This window comes from Sinohyriopsis cumingii, chromosome 2 (assembly GCF_028554795.1).
Source record: "Sinohyriopsis cumingii isolate HCF-2022 chromosome 2, ASM2855479v2, whole genome shotgun sequence".
In the NCBI taxonomy this organism is placed as follows: domain Eukaryota; kingdom Metazoa; phylum Mollusca; class Bivalvia; order Unionida; family Unionidae; genus Sinohyriopsis; species Sinohyriopsis cumingii.
Window position 1 is genome coordinate 153,171,753 of NC_142962.1, and position 13,543 is coordinate 153,185,295.

The 13,543-nt window shown below is 36.9% G+C and overlaps 1 protein-coding gene across 3 annotated transcripts in view; it reads left to right on the plus strand.

Moving 5' to 3' along the window:
• LOC149806125 (calcium uptake protein 1, mitochondrial-like) overlaps positions 1–13,543 on the plus strand; it is a 71,690-nt gene that overhangs the window by 45,462 nt on the left and 12,685 nt on the right. For all 3 annotated transcript variants that reach the window (XM_089951012.1, XM_089951014.1, XM_089951013.1), the window contains 2 exons: positions 6,962–7,044; positions 8,392–8,586. In XM_089951012.1, the coding sequence (XP_089807138.1) occupies positions 6,962–7,044; positions 8,392–8,586 (278 nt within the window). The remainder of the gene's footprint in view (positions 1–6,961; positions 7,045–8,391; positions 8,587–13,543) is intronic.

Below are 13,543 nucleotides of genomic sequence, written 5' to 3' on the forward strand. Positions count from 1 at the left end.
TTAGTTCGGGCCCATCCTGTATTCAAAGTGAGGTGCCTGTTGTGCTTGTTGAAAAAAAAATTGTTCGCCTAAGGAAACTTTGATCATGCTGATGAACTGTGTAAATGTATTTTCAAGATGTTGACATACATGCCTTAACATGGCACATTCTAAATCAAATCACCTGTCCTAGATGAAATTGAGATCTGACTTCAGTCAAATGGAGGCTTTGCTAAAAATAAGATCATTAACCCTTGATACGGTTGTGTTAAGAGAAAACACAATTTTCAGTAATCTTAAAGAAAACTTTAACTCTTACACATAGTATGTATAAACGGTAATCTGTAATGATTGGAACTGATATAAAACTATCAATTTGGATGTTTAAATAGCAGCAACTAAAAGAAAAGAGGCAACTATTGACCCCACCCCCTCGCCCCAGTGTGTGAGTGCCCATGGGACACGCCATTTCTCCCTGTGATACACCTTATTATTCCCCAAGACCCTTTTTTCATATTCTCGTCAGCTGTGACTAAACTGCATAATAGCTAATGGTTAGACTTCAGTACACAAGCATAAGGCTAGTGCGACTAATTAACAGTTAATCCTCATCAATTCATTTATCTTGTGAAAAGGACTGCCCTTCGGACATACTTCAGGACTCACGGTACTAATTCCACTCCAATGGTAAACACATGGAAACACTATCATATTCAAAATTCAATAACTTAAAATTTATGGGTGCTGATAATAACACCTATAATTTTTCGTGCACATCTAACCTTGGTGCAAGCTTATGTGTGGAGAACACCATATGACCCGCGGCAATTTGTTTACATACATGTGCATGAAACACGTGTTGTTGATTCTGCACCAAATGAATCAGGTGCTACTTTCAGTATTGAGTACTCCTGAGTCAAGCCTATAAAAATGCTAAAGTTGCATCAGTAGAAATTTGTCAATATTTTTTTTACATTACATATAGGATAAGCTCTCAAAAGATATTTTTCCTAAAATTTTAATTTTCATTATTAACCAATTATGGACCACCAAACCTGTAAATACTCTATCATTTCTTCACCCATTTCTAGACTGGTTCACAGTTCTTCCGTATAATTAGTACCGTGTGTCCTATAACCAGATTTAATTTTTTTTGAAAAAGTTGTATTTTACTCCTTGATATTAGAGCATAATTGTAAGAAAGAATTGGCCATGCTTGTGCATGGATAATAGTGCAATAGCATTTTATGTGATACCAATATCTGTAGTTAAATTGCATCCGCATTACATGTTGCTGTGTTGTATTGTACTTATTAATGGCTTATTCTTGTTATTAAAATGATTGTTTTCTGCCTTTGTATCTTCATGTTATCTTTCTATGGCATGCATGCTACACAAAAGAAACACAAGCATGCTGACATCAGCAAGTATGACATCACAGGGTATCAAATTACATGACGCATTGTATTTTCATCTCTCACTGGCTATAAGACAAGTTTTAAATGTTTCAAATTTCAAAATTGCATTTCTTTTCTTGCTGACTCTCACAGAAATAACACACAGTGCATCCCTATTCACATCAATCAAACAAAACAAATAAGTGTGCCACATGACCGGTCAAAATGATACGAGGCCATTGCCCTTTTGTGACTAAAACAAATACACACACCCATGAAGCATCAAGAGATGCTGATATTCCAAACTTATTTAAACTATCATCACATGTGATTCATGACCCCCAAATGTTAATAAAAAGGTATAAAAGCCAAGGAAGAGTTCCATAAGCTGTATTATACTGAATAATTAAATAACATAGTGCTACTTTTTAGTATAAAACTATGGGGAAGGGTGAATAAGCAAAGAATAGACAGAGTAATTTCTTCAAGCCTGGTAATGTTCCCCACAACAAAGGGGGTGGGGGGAATGTGTATCAACCCAAATAACACATCAACATGAGGTATGTTACATAAGGACATCAAGAGACAAATTTGAAAAAGCTATCCAAAGTTCCTATAATGCTGACATTGATGTTGGAGACAGAAAGTGTATGCACAAACTGTTATGACTCAAGCTATTAAGTATGCTGGAGGTGGAGAAATGTGTGAAAAACTTTGCTCTGCCAAGACAAGTTCATGTCTCTATGCAATATGCAGACACTGATAAAAATTGTCACTGAATACACTACTTGTTAAATTTAAGTAATAGAACTGAATTGCATATTGAAGTTGTCTAATACATAAACATATACCTACATTTACCCAAAGCTCATAAAAAGTTAAGAAAAAGTCTAAAAATCATTACTGTGGCTGCTTTCCACTATAAGCAGTGTTAAATTACTTACTTTTTAATATAAAGCTGAAAAAATGCATACATTATTGAACAAAAGAGAAACAAAGCAAACATTGCAATCACTCAATTACAGTCAAAGGGGAGGTAATACACCTTGATTTGGCAAACCAAATAGCAAGCTCTAATTTACAGCTAAATGATTCCTTACTATTACTTGATGTTAAGAACAGAGCAATGTAGGTTTTATAAATAGCTTTTGTTTCAAATATGAAACCATATTTCTGACATGAAGCTTGTTTTCATTTATTCACAACAACATATATGGTGAACAAAACACATATCGCTTAGTGCATGCAGTAATCAAATGCTGAGATTTGGAATAATGTGTTCTGAGACCACAAGTTGCAACACCCTGAGTATGAAGGTTTTCTATCATGGGACTTGGTACATGAAGAAAAAAGAGATCTGGTTTGGTGGGAGAGAGCAGTATGTTCACCATGCAGTTATACATCAAGAATGTTTCAACTGTATGAAGAGAGGTTGGGGAAGAAAAACTGCCTGTGTAAAGAATGCAATACAGATAGGACTTTTGCAGAGTTATATTTGGAATGAAGGGTTGAAAACTATTATTTTAAGTGAAAATATCCCTCCCTGCTCCCTCAACAAAAGGAATGCAGAAAAGTTCCAATACTGTTTACCCAAAAATGTAATGTACCAATATGAGAAACATGCTGAACATAGAATAGGTGTCAAGGAGTTTAATTCTAGGATAAGAAATAAGACCAGTATAATTGATATTCAGTGTGACTCGACATATAATAATTCAATTTACAGGTTGAGGCAATGCAGCATGTGCAGTTTTGTGCACAGTCCTTATTTTTACAATGTTCTCTGCTTTGATCTGCTGAGTGTGTCTCTAAAGTTAAATGATCAGTACTGATACATAAGTGATTGTGACATAAGTGGCTTACATATAAAATCTCCCCCACCCCCACCCCCTTTTGGGGAATTGTTGCATGTGTTAAATGGTATTTAACCATATAGGCCAATCTATGGGTACCATCATATGAAATTCTGCCATCAGGCCATGCTATGCTCTTTTCCCTATGGCCTGAGCTATCTACTTCCACTCTCCATTGTATAAAACCATCCCCATCTGTCTTTTGTATAGAATTTTTCTCCAAAATCACATTCAAACCATGATAAAAAGACTCCATTATGATTGTCATATGTAAAAACCACCAAATTGATAGCCTGTATGCACGTGGTAACCATGGAAACAACAAACTCCTATTATGGTATAGGTCACATATAGGACTCACGGTACTAATTCCACTCCAATGGTAAACACATGGAAACACTATCATATTCAAAATTCAATAACTTAAAATTTATGGGTGCTGATAATAACACCTATAATTTTTCGTGCACATCTAACCTTGGTGCAAGCTTATGTGTGGAGAACACCATATGACCCGCGGCAATTTGTTTACATACATGTGCATGAAACACGTGTTATTGATTCTGCACCAAATGAATCAGGTGCTACTTTCAGTATTGAGTACTCCTGAGTCAAGCCTGTAAAAATGCTAAAGTTGCATCAGTAGAAATTTGTCAATATTTTTTTTACATTACATATAGGATAAGCTCTCAAAAGATATTTTTCCTAAAATTTTAATTTTCATTATTAACCAATTATGGACCACCAAACCTGTAAATACTCTATTATTTCTTCACCCATTTCTAGACTGGTTCACAGTTCTTCCGTATAATTAGTACCGTGTGTCCTTCACAGAAACCATGTTATACAGCGTGTATATGTAAACATCAGTGGTTGATTGGCAAATAAACGATGCCCTATTTTGTTGTAACTTACGATGCCTACTACTTCATTTTAACAGTTCAAATCTGCAGTCACAAGTTACCGTACATGTGGCAACTGTTTTTTCCCACATTTTATATCCCACCTTATTTCCTTAAGTTTATGTCTTAAAGCACATAATGCTGTTTACTGAACAAAATATTTATTTTGAATTAGTTCTTTGGGGTTACATTCTGCATGGTATATTTTGTTTTATCCCTTCTTTTAATTTAATCATGGTAATTAAACTTTACATATACGGTAGCGAAATGTCAGGTGTTAACTGGCCAAGTTTCTTTGGTGGAAATGGAGATGCGATTTTGTTTGCAGAGAATATTACACAATATTCACAGTGATCATTCATGAGCTAATTGGTGACAATTCTTTTTAAAAAAATTTTTACTACAGTTCTGTTGTAGTGGTTTTAAAAAATCTGAAATTTACATGAATAATGTTTAATCTTAACATTCTATTTACTGAAGAAAAAAACTGTCGTGTAATATTAATTATTTTGTCACTGCAGTATTCACACATGATCAATATTATTTGGCAACTGTGGATTGCATACATTATATCTGTTTATGTATGGTTTGGGGGTTTTTTCTTCTGAGAAATGAAAATTGACAGACATAATGTAATAATAGGGAGTTCTCTGTGAAAACTCAGGAGATAGTATGAGATTGGGAGGTAGGTGTGGAAATACCCCCAACATCGGGAGGTTTTTCTCCCGGCTTGAGAGTTGACGGATATGAACTATCCGGGCGTGTGGAATTTCAGTCAGGGCTAGTGAATTTATTTAAATCACCAGCCTGGGGCCTGTGCCTAAAAAAAAATTCTTTGAGCACTGTCCAATACAGTACATATTTATACCAAACATGTTAATACTATCAGATTTGTCAATACGCTAACTGTAGCCTGCATGTAAAATACACTGTAATTGAATCATAAGAAGGAAGCTTCTTAATGTTTAAATTAATTACTTGTGATTTCTGCTTTGCAGATTTATTTGTGGGGGTTTTTTTGTGTGAAAAACTAATGCTTAAGTTACGACCGATGAAAACTGTTCTCAATGCCTTTTACACCTTCACACACAAGTCCCTGTTCTAATCTCTTTGCCCAGAATTCAGTATTATCTCTCAGTGTTTCAGTGTTGGATGTATATTTTCAAGATATCAGACCTTAGGTGGTGTGGGTGTGGGTGGGTGTGTGGTTATGTGTATGGGGTAATGAATATGTCATTTATATATAATACAATTGAATTTCATCCTTCTTAAATGAATTTATTGCAGAGCACACAATGTATAAGTATTTATTTTAAAATTACATTGCTTTTTTTAAATTCCAAAATATGAAATATGAGCACCTTCTTACTGTTGTATTTTTCTGCCGTCAGGTCATAAACACATTGTTAACACACAATTCAGCAGATATAGTTATGAGCATATCTTAGAAGCAGATTCAACTTTTGAATGAGCAACCCAAATCTGATCTCCTCCTGTCTGTCTCGCTCGCCATATTTCTGTTTGTATTTGAGGACTGGCTAGTATTGCATCACGGGACCACGTGATCTGTTGTCTCATCGAAACTCAGAAAAACAATTTATGGAATCGTGGTATCTTCCGCGCAATGTAATCACTACCCGCCTTTTATATTAAATTTATTATTGAATATAGGTTTCTGGTGTTTGTCTCTGCTGTTGCAACTAAGTTATTCATAGCAGTGCTATTTTGAATAATCTCTAAGCTGTAATGGTTACAAAGGATTAAAATCAAGGTCATTGGTCTTGATCTCTGTTATTGCAATGTAGTTGTTCATGGCGGAGTTGACATGCATATTTTGCCAAAAAGTCTTAGTCACTGATTACATAGTGAAGGTAGTTGTTGACAACAGTGCATTTATGTAAAATTGCTCTGTGCAGTATGATTGTAGTTGTAAATGGTTTAACTGTACACAAACTTTATATATATATGTTCTTTTATGTTTACAATGTTTTTACTTTATATCTATATTTTAATTTAGATGTATGGACTATGTAGTCTTAAAAAAAGAATTCTTATTTTATCAAATTCTGAGTTTGCTATCTTCTCTGGCCATTGTCTCAGAGAAAGAAAATGCTGAATAAAGAATCAGAAGCTGAATTGTATGTGTCAGTGAGATTTCTTTACACAGGAGCTGGCAAAAACTTGCATTTCTTTGCAAATCATTCATCTTCTTCTATGGAAAGAACTGTGTTCTTCAGGGATCATATCCAGTTATGTCACGAAATCACTGCAATCGAGGGGCCCCGAGTGGCCGAGTGGTCTAAAGTGCTTTCCGTTACGGATCACTGCCATCTCACCTCTGTGTGCTTGGGTTCAAATCTCGGATTCGGCTAATGTGGGTATGTGAGAAACCTTGCCAGTAGCTTCTCATGGGTCGGTGGTTCTTTCTGGGGTTTTTATGGGTTCTTCCTCCACCATTAATACTGACTGCCATGTATAGCCTGTTGTGTGCTGAAAAGTTGCATTAAACCCTACAACAACAACAACAACAACAACACTGCAATTGTCCCAAATAACTACCATCTATACTGTCTTATAACTTTTATCCAACTGGAAACAACATAGAGCTTGATCTGCAGTCACATAATACAGTGGATCAGGGTTTATGTTGGGTTTTTTCTACTGATTACTCTTGACAAACTGCAAAGGCCCAGATGAGCTGGTGCATTATGAAGTTTGTAATTTGACTGGACTTAGAAGCAAGTATATACAGTTCATATATTGACCATTTTCATCACATTCACCATTGGAAACAAGATCTAAAAAAAGTTCACTCTCTTTGGCATTTCAGCTCCACCACGAAATTTTGAAATTGCCTTCCAGATGTTCGACATCAATGGAGATGGAGAGGTGGATGCCAGCGAGTTCAAAAAGGTCAGAGTTTAATAGATTTATACTAACTTTGCCCAAGTACTTTCTTAATTTACAATTATCCTATGGAAAATTACTTTTGATTTTCACAACAGATGTGTTCCTTAGGTTATTGTATAAATAGAGCATCGCCCATAAATGATAAAACATTGCCAAAATCACTAGGGAGACCAATCCTTCCAATCAGAAGCAATTATGCATCTTAAGAAAAGACAATGAAGGTAAAGCTGTTGTAAAACCTCCCAAGAAAAACATACAGAACAAAGAAGAAAAGAAAAAAGAAATAGTACAATTTTTTCTATATAAAGCAGTCTTTTTAAAAAGTGCAAGACATTTGGAGTCACATGGTGTAATAATCCTATGTCAGACTGGTTACCCCCATTATTCATGTCACTTGATATACAAGAGGGTGCCCAAGCCAGTTTTGCACCCCCGAGATTCCATATTGCAATCCAAGGAGAGAACATCAATACATGGAACCTGTGCAGATTATTGTATTAAATCAGTTTCTTCAAATTACCTCCCATATGTCCTCAACTGTTTCAAAAGTTTGATCAGTCCCTGGGTGGTGGTGAGGGTTGGGTGACTTTAAATAAAATAACTCCTCAGTTTAAGTCTTGCTTGTCAGAGAATTGGTATTTGTAGTTGCTGACCCATGTGTCAACACATCAAATGGGGTCTTGAATGAAACTCTAGGTCCTGTCCTGGTTTCCATACAGATGTCATAACCACCCTAAAAGAATATGTACACTTGCTAGGCACAAAAAGACATATTCAGATGTGCAGTAAATATTAGAACCTGAGTCTGTCTCATCTTTGCTAGCCAAGGTTTCAGTATGATAACCCTGTCTTCAACTTGGCATATCAAACAGATATTTCTGTGCTTTGGGTCTGTGAATTTCATTGGATGCAAGTGCATCCAATCAAAATTAAGTTGTTCAAATTTGAACACTATTCCTTCCTGGTCAAGACAAGGGGAGCACACAACTTGAATGGACTAATAAAAAAGCAATTTTCCACTGCCAATCCGTGTTTGCACAAATACATTACACATAAATATACCTGTAATGGCTTCCTTCTGGCACATAGTCATACTTTGGATCTTAAACTTCCAATGTACCCTTTCTAGGTCAATTGCCCCACACCACTTTCAGCCAATGTACAATACACCATGCTATTAGTTGGCATTACATACTAAGGGAGGCAACTCATGAAATCCAATAAATGTTGCTAGGCCAAAGCACCAATATATCTGTTCAATCCACCAAGGTGTAGATAGGGTTATCATATCGGAACCTTGGCTAGCGAAGATGGGCCTGTCTTTACAAGACTGGTTTTGTTTGTTTACAGGTACAAGAAATCATCAGGAACCAGACCAGTGTTGGAATGAGACATCGTGACCATGCAGTGACAGGCAGTGTTGTTAAGCAGATGAGCTCTGCCCTAATGACCTACTTCTTTGGGGAAGACGGCAAGAAGAAACTGACCGATAAGGAATTCCTCCACTTTCAACATGAACTCCACAAAGAGATCCTCAGACTAGAGGTAAAATGCAGTATTAACCTTTCACGAGGTGGACAAAATGAAAAACTGTTGCAGGGTCTTTTTATTTGTTTTCTTCACAAGGGTGGCTTCTTATGAGAGGCCTCTTAAGAGTGTGATATCTAATTCAGTATTACAAATGTATAATTTTGGCATACATTGACTTTCAGTAGGCATGTGACAAGATAGTTGTGAAAAAAATTGAGCCTAAAATTTGTATGCAGACTTGAAGTACAGTAATACCTCGTGCATTCGCGTTTCTGGATTCGCGAATTCACGGATTCACGAAATTTTCATTGGTACCCTCTACGTACATGTTTTCTTTATTTTATTGAATTGTACCTTCGTTATATGACTTCTGTGACATATGAAGTTTACCTAGTTTACCTTCCTGACAATGACAAAGAAAACGTCAGTCATTAAGTTTACAGTCCCATTCGTTACTTGGTTTTACCTTACTGTGAGTGCAAAAGAAAACAGCAGCCAATGGATTAGTATAGGGGTAATATTAGTATACCGTACTGTAAATGCGCTAGTGTGGCAAATACCCATTAGGCGATACTGTACTCTATTTTTACGTCAACCATTTATTTCTCTTTTTAAGGGTAATGTATTAAGCTAACTTTTAAATGAAATTAAAGTGCTTTGGGAGCATGATTTGGGTCATATTTAGGGTTTAAACCCTAGAAATAAGCATTTATTAGCATTTTTAGTGACTCGTACCAAACATTCGCGATTCCTCCTGATCCGCGACTGGTTCTGGAACCTACCCTCGCAAATGTTTGAGGTATTACTGTAAACAGTTTTCTGTTTTGAATAAGTATAAATCCATTGATGCTAGAATAAGGATTCTACATTGCTTCTCCCCCTCATATGTGGTGAGTGTACTTAAGTGAAAGTTGAATTATGGGCATGTCTCAGAAAGGCAGATGGAAAGTTAATGGGTAGGACTGGAGGCATCTGCTGATATAGAGTTAGCAAGGTCCCATGTTTGAGCCTCAGTCTGAATGTGTTTATTTCCGTATTACATTTGGTTTATGTATGTGTGAAAAATCTGTGACTTTAACAGACTATAAGCTGGTTTATAACTGCACATTCAGCACTTTATTTTGTTTTTATCATGCTGAGGAAATGGGAGCCAATGCCATTCCCAAAGATACCCTTCAGAAACGGGAGCCAGTGTCATTCCCAAAGATGCCCTGAGGAAGTGGGAGCCAATGCCATTCCCAAAGATGCCCTGAGGAAATGGGAGCTAATGCATTTTCCAAAGACACCCTGTGGAAATGGGAGCTAAAGCCATTCCCAAAGATACCATTAGGAAATGAGAGCCAATGTCATTCCCAAAGATGCCCTGAGGAAGTGGGAGCCAATGCTATTCCCAAATATGCCCTGAGGAAATGGAAGCTAATGCATTTTCCAAAGACACCCTGTGGAAATGGGAGCCAATACCGTTCCCAAAGATGCCCAGTGGAAGTCGGATCCAATGCCATTCCCAAAGATGCCCTGAGGAATTGGGAGCTAATGTCTTTCCCAAAGACACCATGAGGAATGGGAGCCAATGCCTTTCCCAAAGATGCCCTGAGGAAGTGGTATCCAGTGCTATTCCCAATGATGCCCTGAGGAAATGGCAGTTAATGCCTTTCCCAAAGATACCCAGAGGAAACAAGAGCCAATGACTTTCCCAAAGACACACTTTATCCATCATGCGCCATCGTTAGTCATCTATCCATCCATCAAGACTTGCATGTAAATATTTTTGAGGCTTATTTCAGTTAGATTTGATTTGTTATCTTGTAATGATGGGTTTGATTATGAGTGTTATCCATGCATATTAATGAGGTGATCCTGCATCTGGTCAGTTGAGCTTGTGAATGCTCTAGAGATGTTATTTCTCATCAGATTTTGTTCAGATTTGGTCTTTAAGCTTAAATCATCAAGGCATCAGATGTGCTTAACTATGAGTGACATCTCCACATATTAATGAGGTAACTTCGCTTACCATTGTCTAAGCATATTAACACTCTAGAGGCCATATTTCTGATAGATTTTGTTTCAAATTTGATACTTTTGCATATATTAACAATACCTTGAATGAGTTGGATTATGAATGATATCAGTGCATGTTAACCAGTGATCTTATATCTGATGCATACATGTAAACATCATTGATAGGAGGATTTTCCTCCAAAGATGAGGGGTGTCTCCTGTCCCTCCCATCACACTGTAGTCTCCCATGTATGCAAAATATTTGGTGTCTTCTGTCCCTCCCATCACACACTGTAGTCTCCCATGTATGCAAAATATTTGGTGTCTCCTGTCCCTCCCATCACACTGTAGTCTCCCATGTATGCAAAATATTTGGTGTCTCCTGTCCCTCCCATCACACACTGTAATCTCCCATGTATGCAAAATATTTGGTGTCTCCTGTCCCTCCCATCACACACTGTAATCTCCCATGTATGCAAAATGTTTGGTGTCTCCTGTCCCTCCCATCACACTGTAGTCTTCCATGTATGCAAAATATTTGGTGTCTCCTGTCCCTCCCATTACACACTGTAATCTCCCCTGTATGCAGAATGTTTGTTTTTGATTCATTCAGCAGAGTTTGTTGGCTTCATTGTTTGGAACTTCTCAACAAATGGTCCAAAATAATTCAAAAACGTTTAAAGACATAAATTTATTATGATTGATTATGATTATGATTAATTGATTATGATGGATCACAAAGAGATTATTCAACATAAAACAGTTTTGGTTTGGCTTCTGTGATTAAAATGCGTCAAGATATCTAAGTGTGCTTTATCAACTAATGCTAAAACACCAAGATCTTAGCAACCAAAATATCACATTAACTTAAGTGATGGATGGAGATGAGAATTTCACTGGTTGGAATAAAGTTCAAAAAGGACATGAATATACATTCTGCCCTTCCCATAAAGATGATTCTAAAATCTGCTGCAGTTGCAAGAATGATCTTACACGTCATGTAGTTTATAAATGCATATTAGACGTGACAACAAATATGCGATCTCTGAATCTGCTTCAAATGTAGATAAAGATACGTGTGCTGTTTGCCAACTTTATGCTCAGAATAGTCTCAAATTTATGGTAGCAGATCATTTTTCAGATCTAGTTGAAGTAATATTCACTGACTTAGAAGTCACACAAACATTCTTATACAAATGAACAAAAACTACTCGCACAGTGACCCAAAGTTTAGGTCCACACTGGGCTAAGAAAGTCAGAGACATGTGCCACAATAAAACATTTTGCCATTCTCATTGACAATCTCCCTTTTTGGTGTCAAAACTCCCCACCAAAAAGTATGCAAGTATCCTGTTTTGTCTTAAGCTGACTTCTCAGTTCTGCCACATGTATCTTAATGGCTGAGCTTGTGACACTCTGGTGCCATATTTCTTTTCAGACTTTGATGAGATGTATATTTAAGGTTGTGTCATCCAGATCTTGGATGAGGTCAGTTATGTATGATACCATGCACAGTAATGCAGTGGTTTTGTATCTCATTGAGTTTGTGAACACTCTGGAGGCCATATTTCTGATCAGATTCGGTATATATGCTTATATCAAGACCTTGGTAAATTCAGTTATTAATGTCATCCACACATTAATGAGTGGACATTGCATAGGATTGACAGATTGTGGGCACTCTAGAAGCCATATTTCTGATTAGAGATGGTGATGATCAAACCTGCAACCTTATGGTCATGAGTCCAGTGACTTAACCACTGAGTCACTGCAGTTCCCTTTGGGAATAACTTCTTGGTTTCCAAGTATGGATTCTTGGGTTGGGGCCAAAGAGCATTATGGACAGATCCAGGAATCTATGCTTACTGCACATGCTATTTTGCTTTGTAATGCCAAGATTTTCTTTCCCATGTGGAGTTTCAAAATGCGTGTGAATTGGCATTGACTACCCAGGTGTCACACCCACTTGGACATCTTGTAAAGGAATGCATATTAAGCTGAAGATATTTCTAATAACTAATTAAGGAAAGACTGTCAATTCTGCTATTTGTTTCTTTACTTTTATTTTCATTTTCTTTTTTTTTTCAGAGGATTTCATAATTCAAAATGTAATGTGTTATAGAATATTCAAAGAATGGGTGGATTGGGAGATTTTTGTTAGTTTTCTAAGGTAAAATGTTCCAGAGAAAAGCATTAGCCTCTCGATATCAAACTGCATATGATATCACATGAAATGGATGAATATTTTGCCGGAAAGGTTCGTTTTACAGTTGATTAAGTAACCTCAGAAGTATGTTAGAGTAGTGTGAGAAGGCTTCTTCCATTGATAAGGAGAATGTCAGTAATTCATGATAACTCAATATTTTGAATATATTCAGAATGAATCAGTGATTGTTAGACCAGACTCAAAACATTCATTAACAGAACTCAAACATCTGAATAAGGGAATAGTTTGTCAATGAATTTTAAAATGTCATCATGTAGTAATGGGGCTGTTACAGATTTATTCTGGGATGAGGCAATTGTCTCCCCATATTACAAACAAATCTTGTTGAATTGCAGGCCTTACCTTTTCTTTCGGGGGCCCCGAGTGGCCGAGTGGTCTAAAGTGCTCTCCGTTACGGATCACTGCCATCTCACCTCTGTTTGCGTGGGTTTGAGTCTAAGATTCAGCCAATGTGGGTATGTGAAAAAGCTTGCCAGTAGCTTCTTGTGGGTCGGTGGTTCTTTCTGGGGTTTTCCCAGGTTCTTCCAACACCATTAATACTGGCCGCCATACATAGCCTATCGTGTGCTGAAAAATGGCGTTAAACCCAACAACAACAACAACAACAACAACAACCTTTTCTTTCACATTCTGGGTGGCTCAGTTCAGTTGTAATATAATGGTTTGATGATATCATAATATGATGGACCGCTTCAGTAGCCTAGTGGTTAGAGCATCTGTCTCAGATGCGGGAGGTCATGGGTTCGA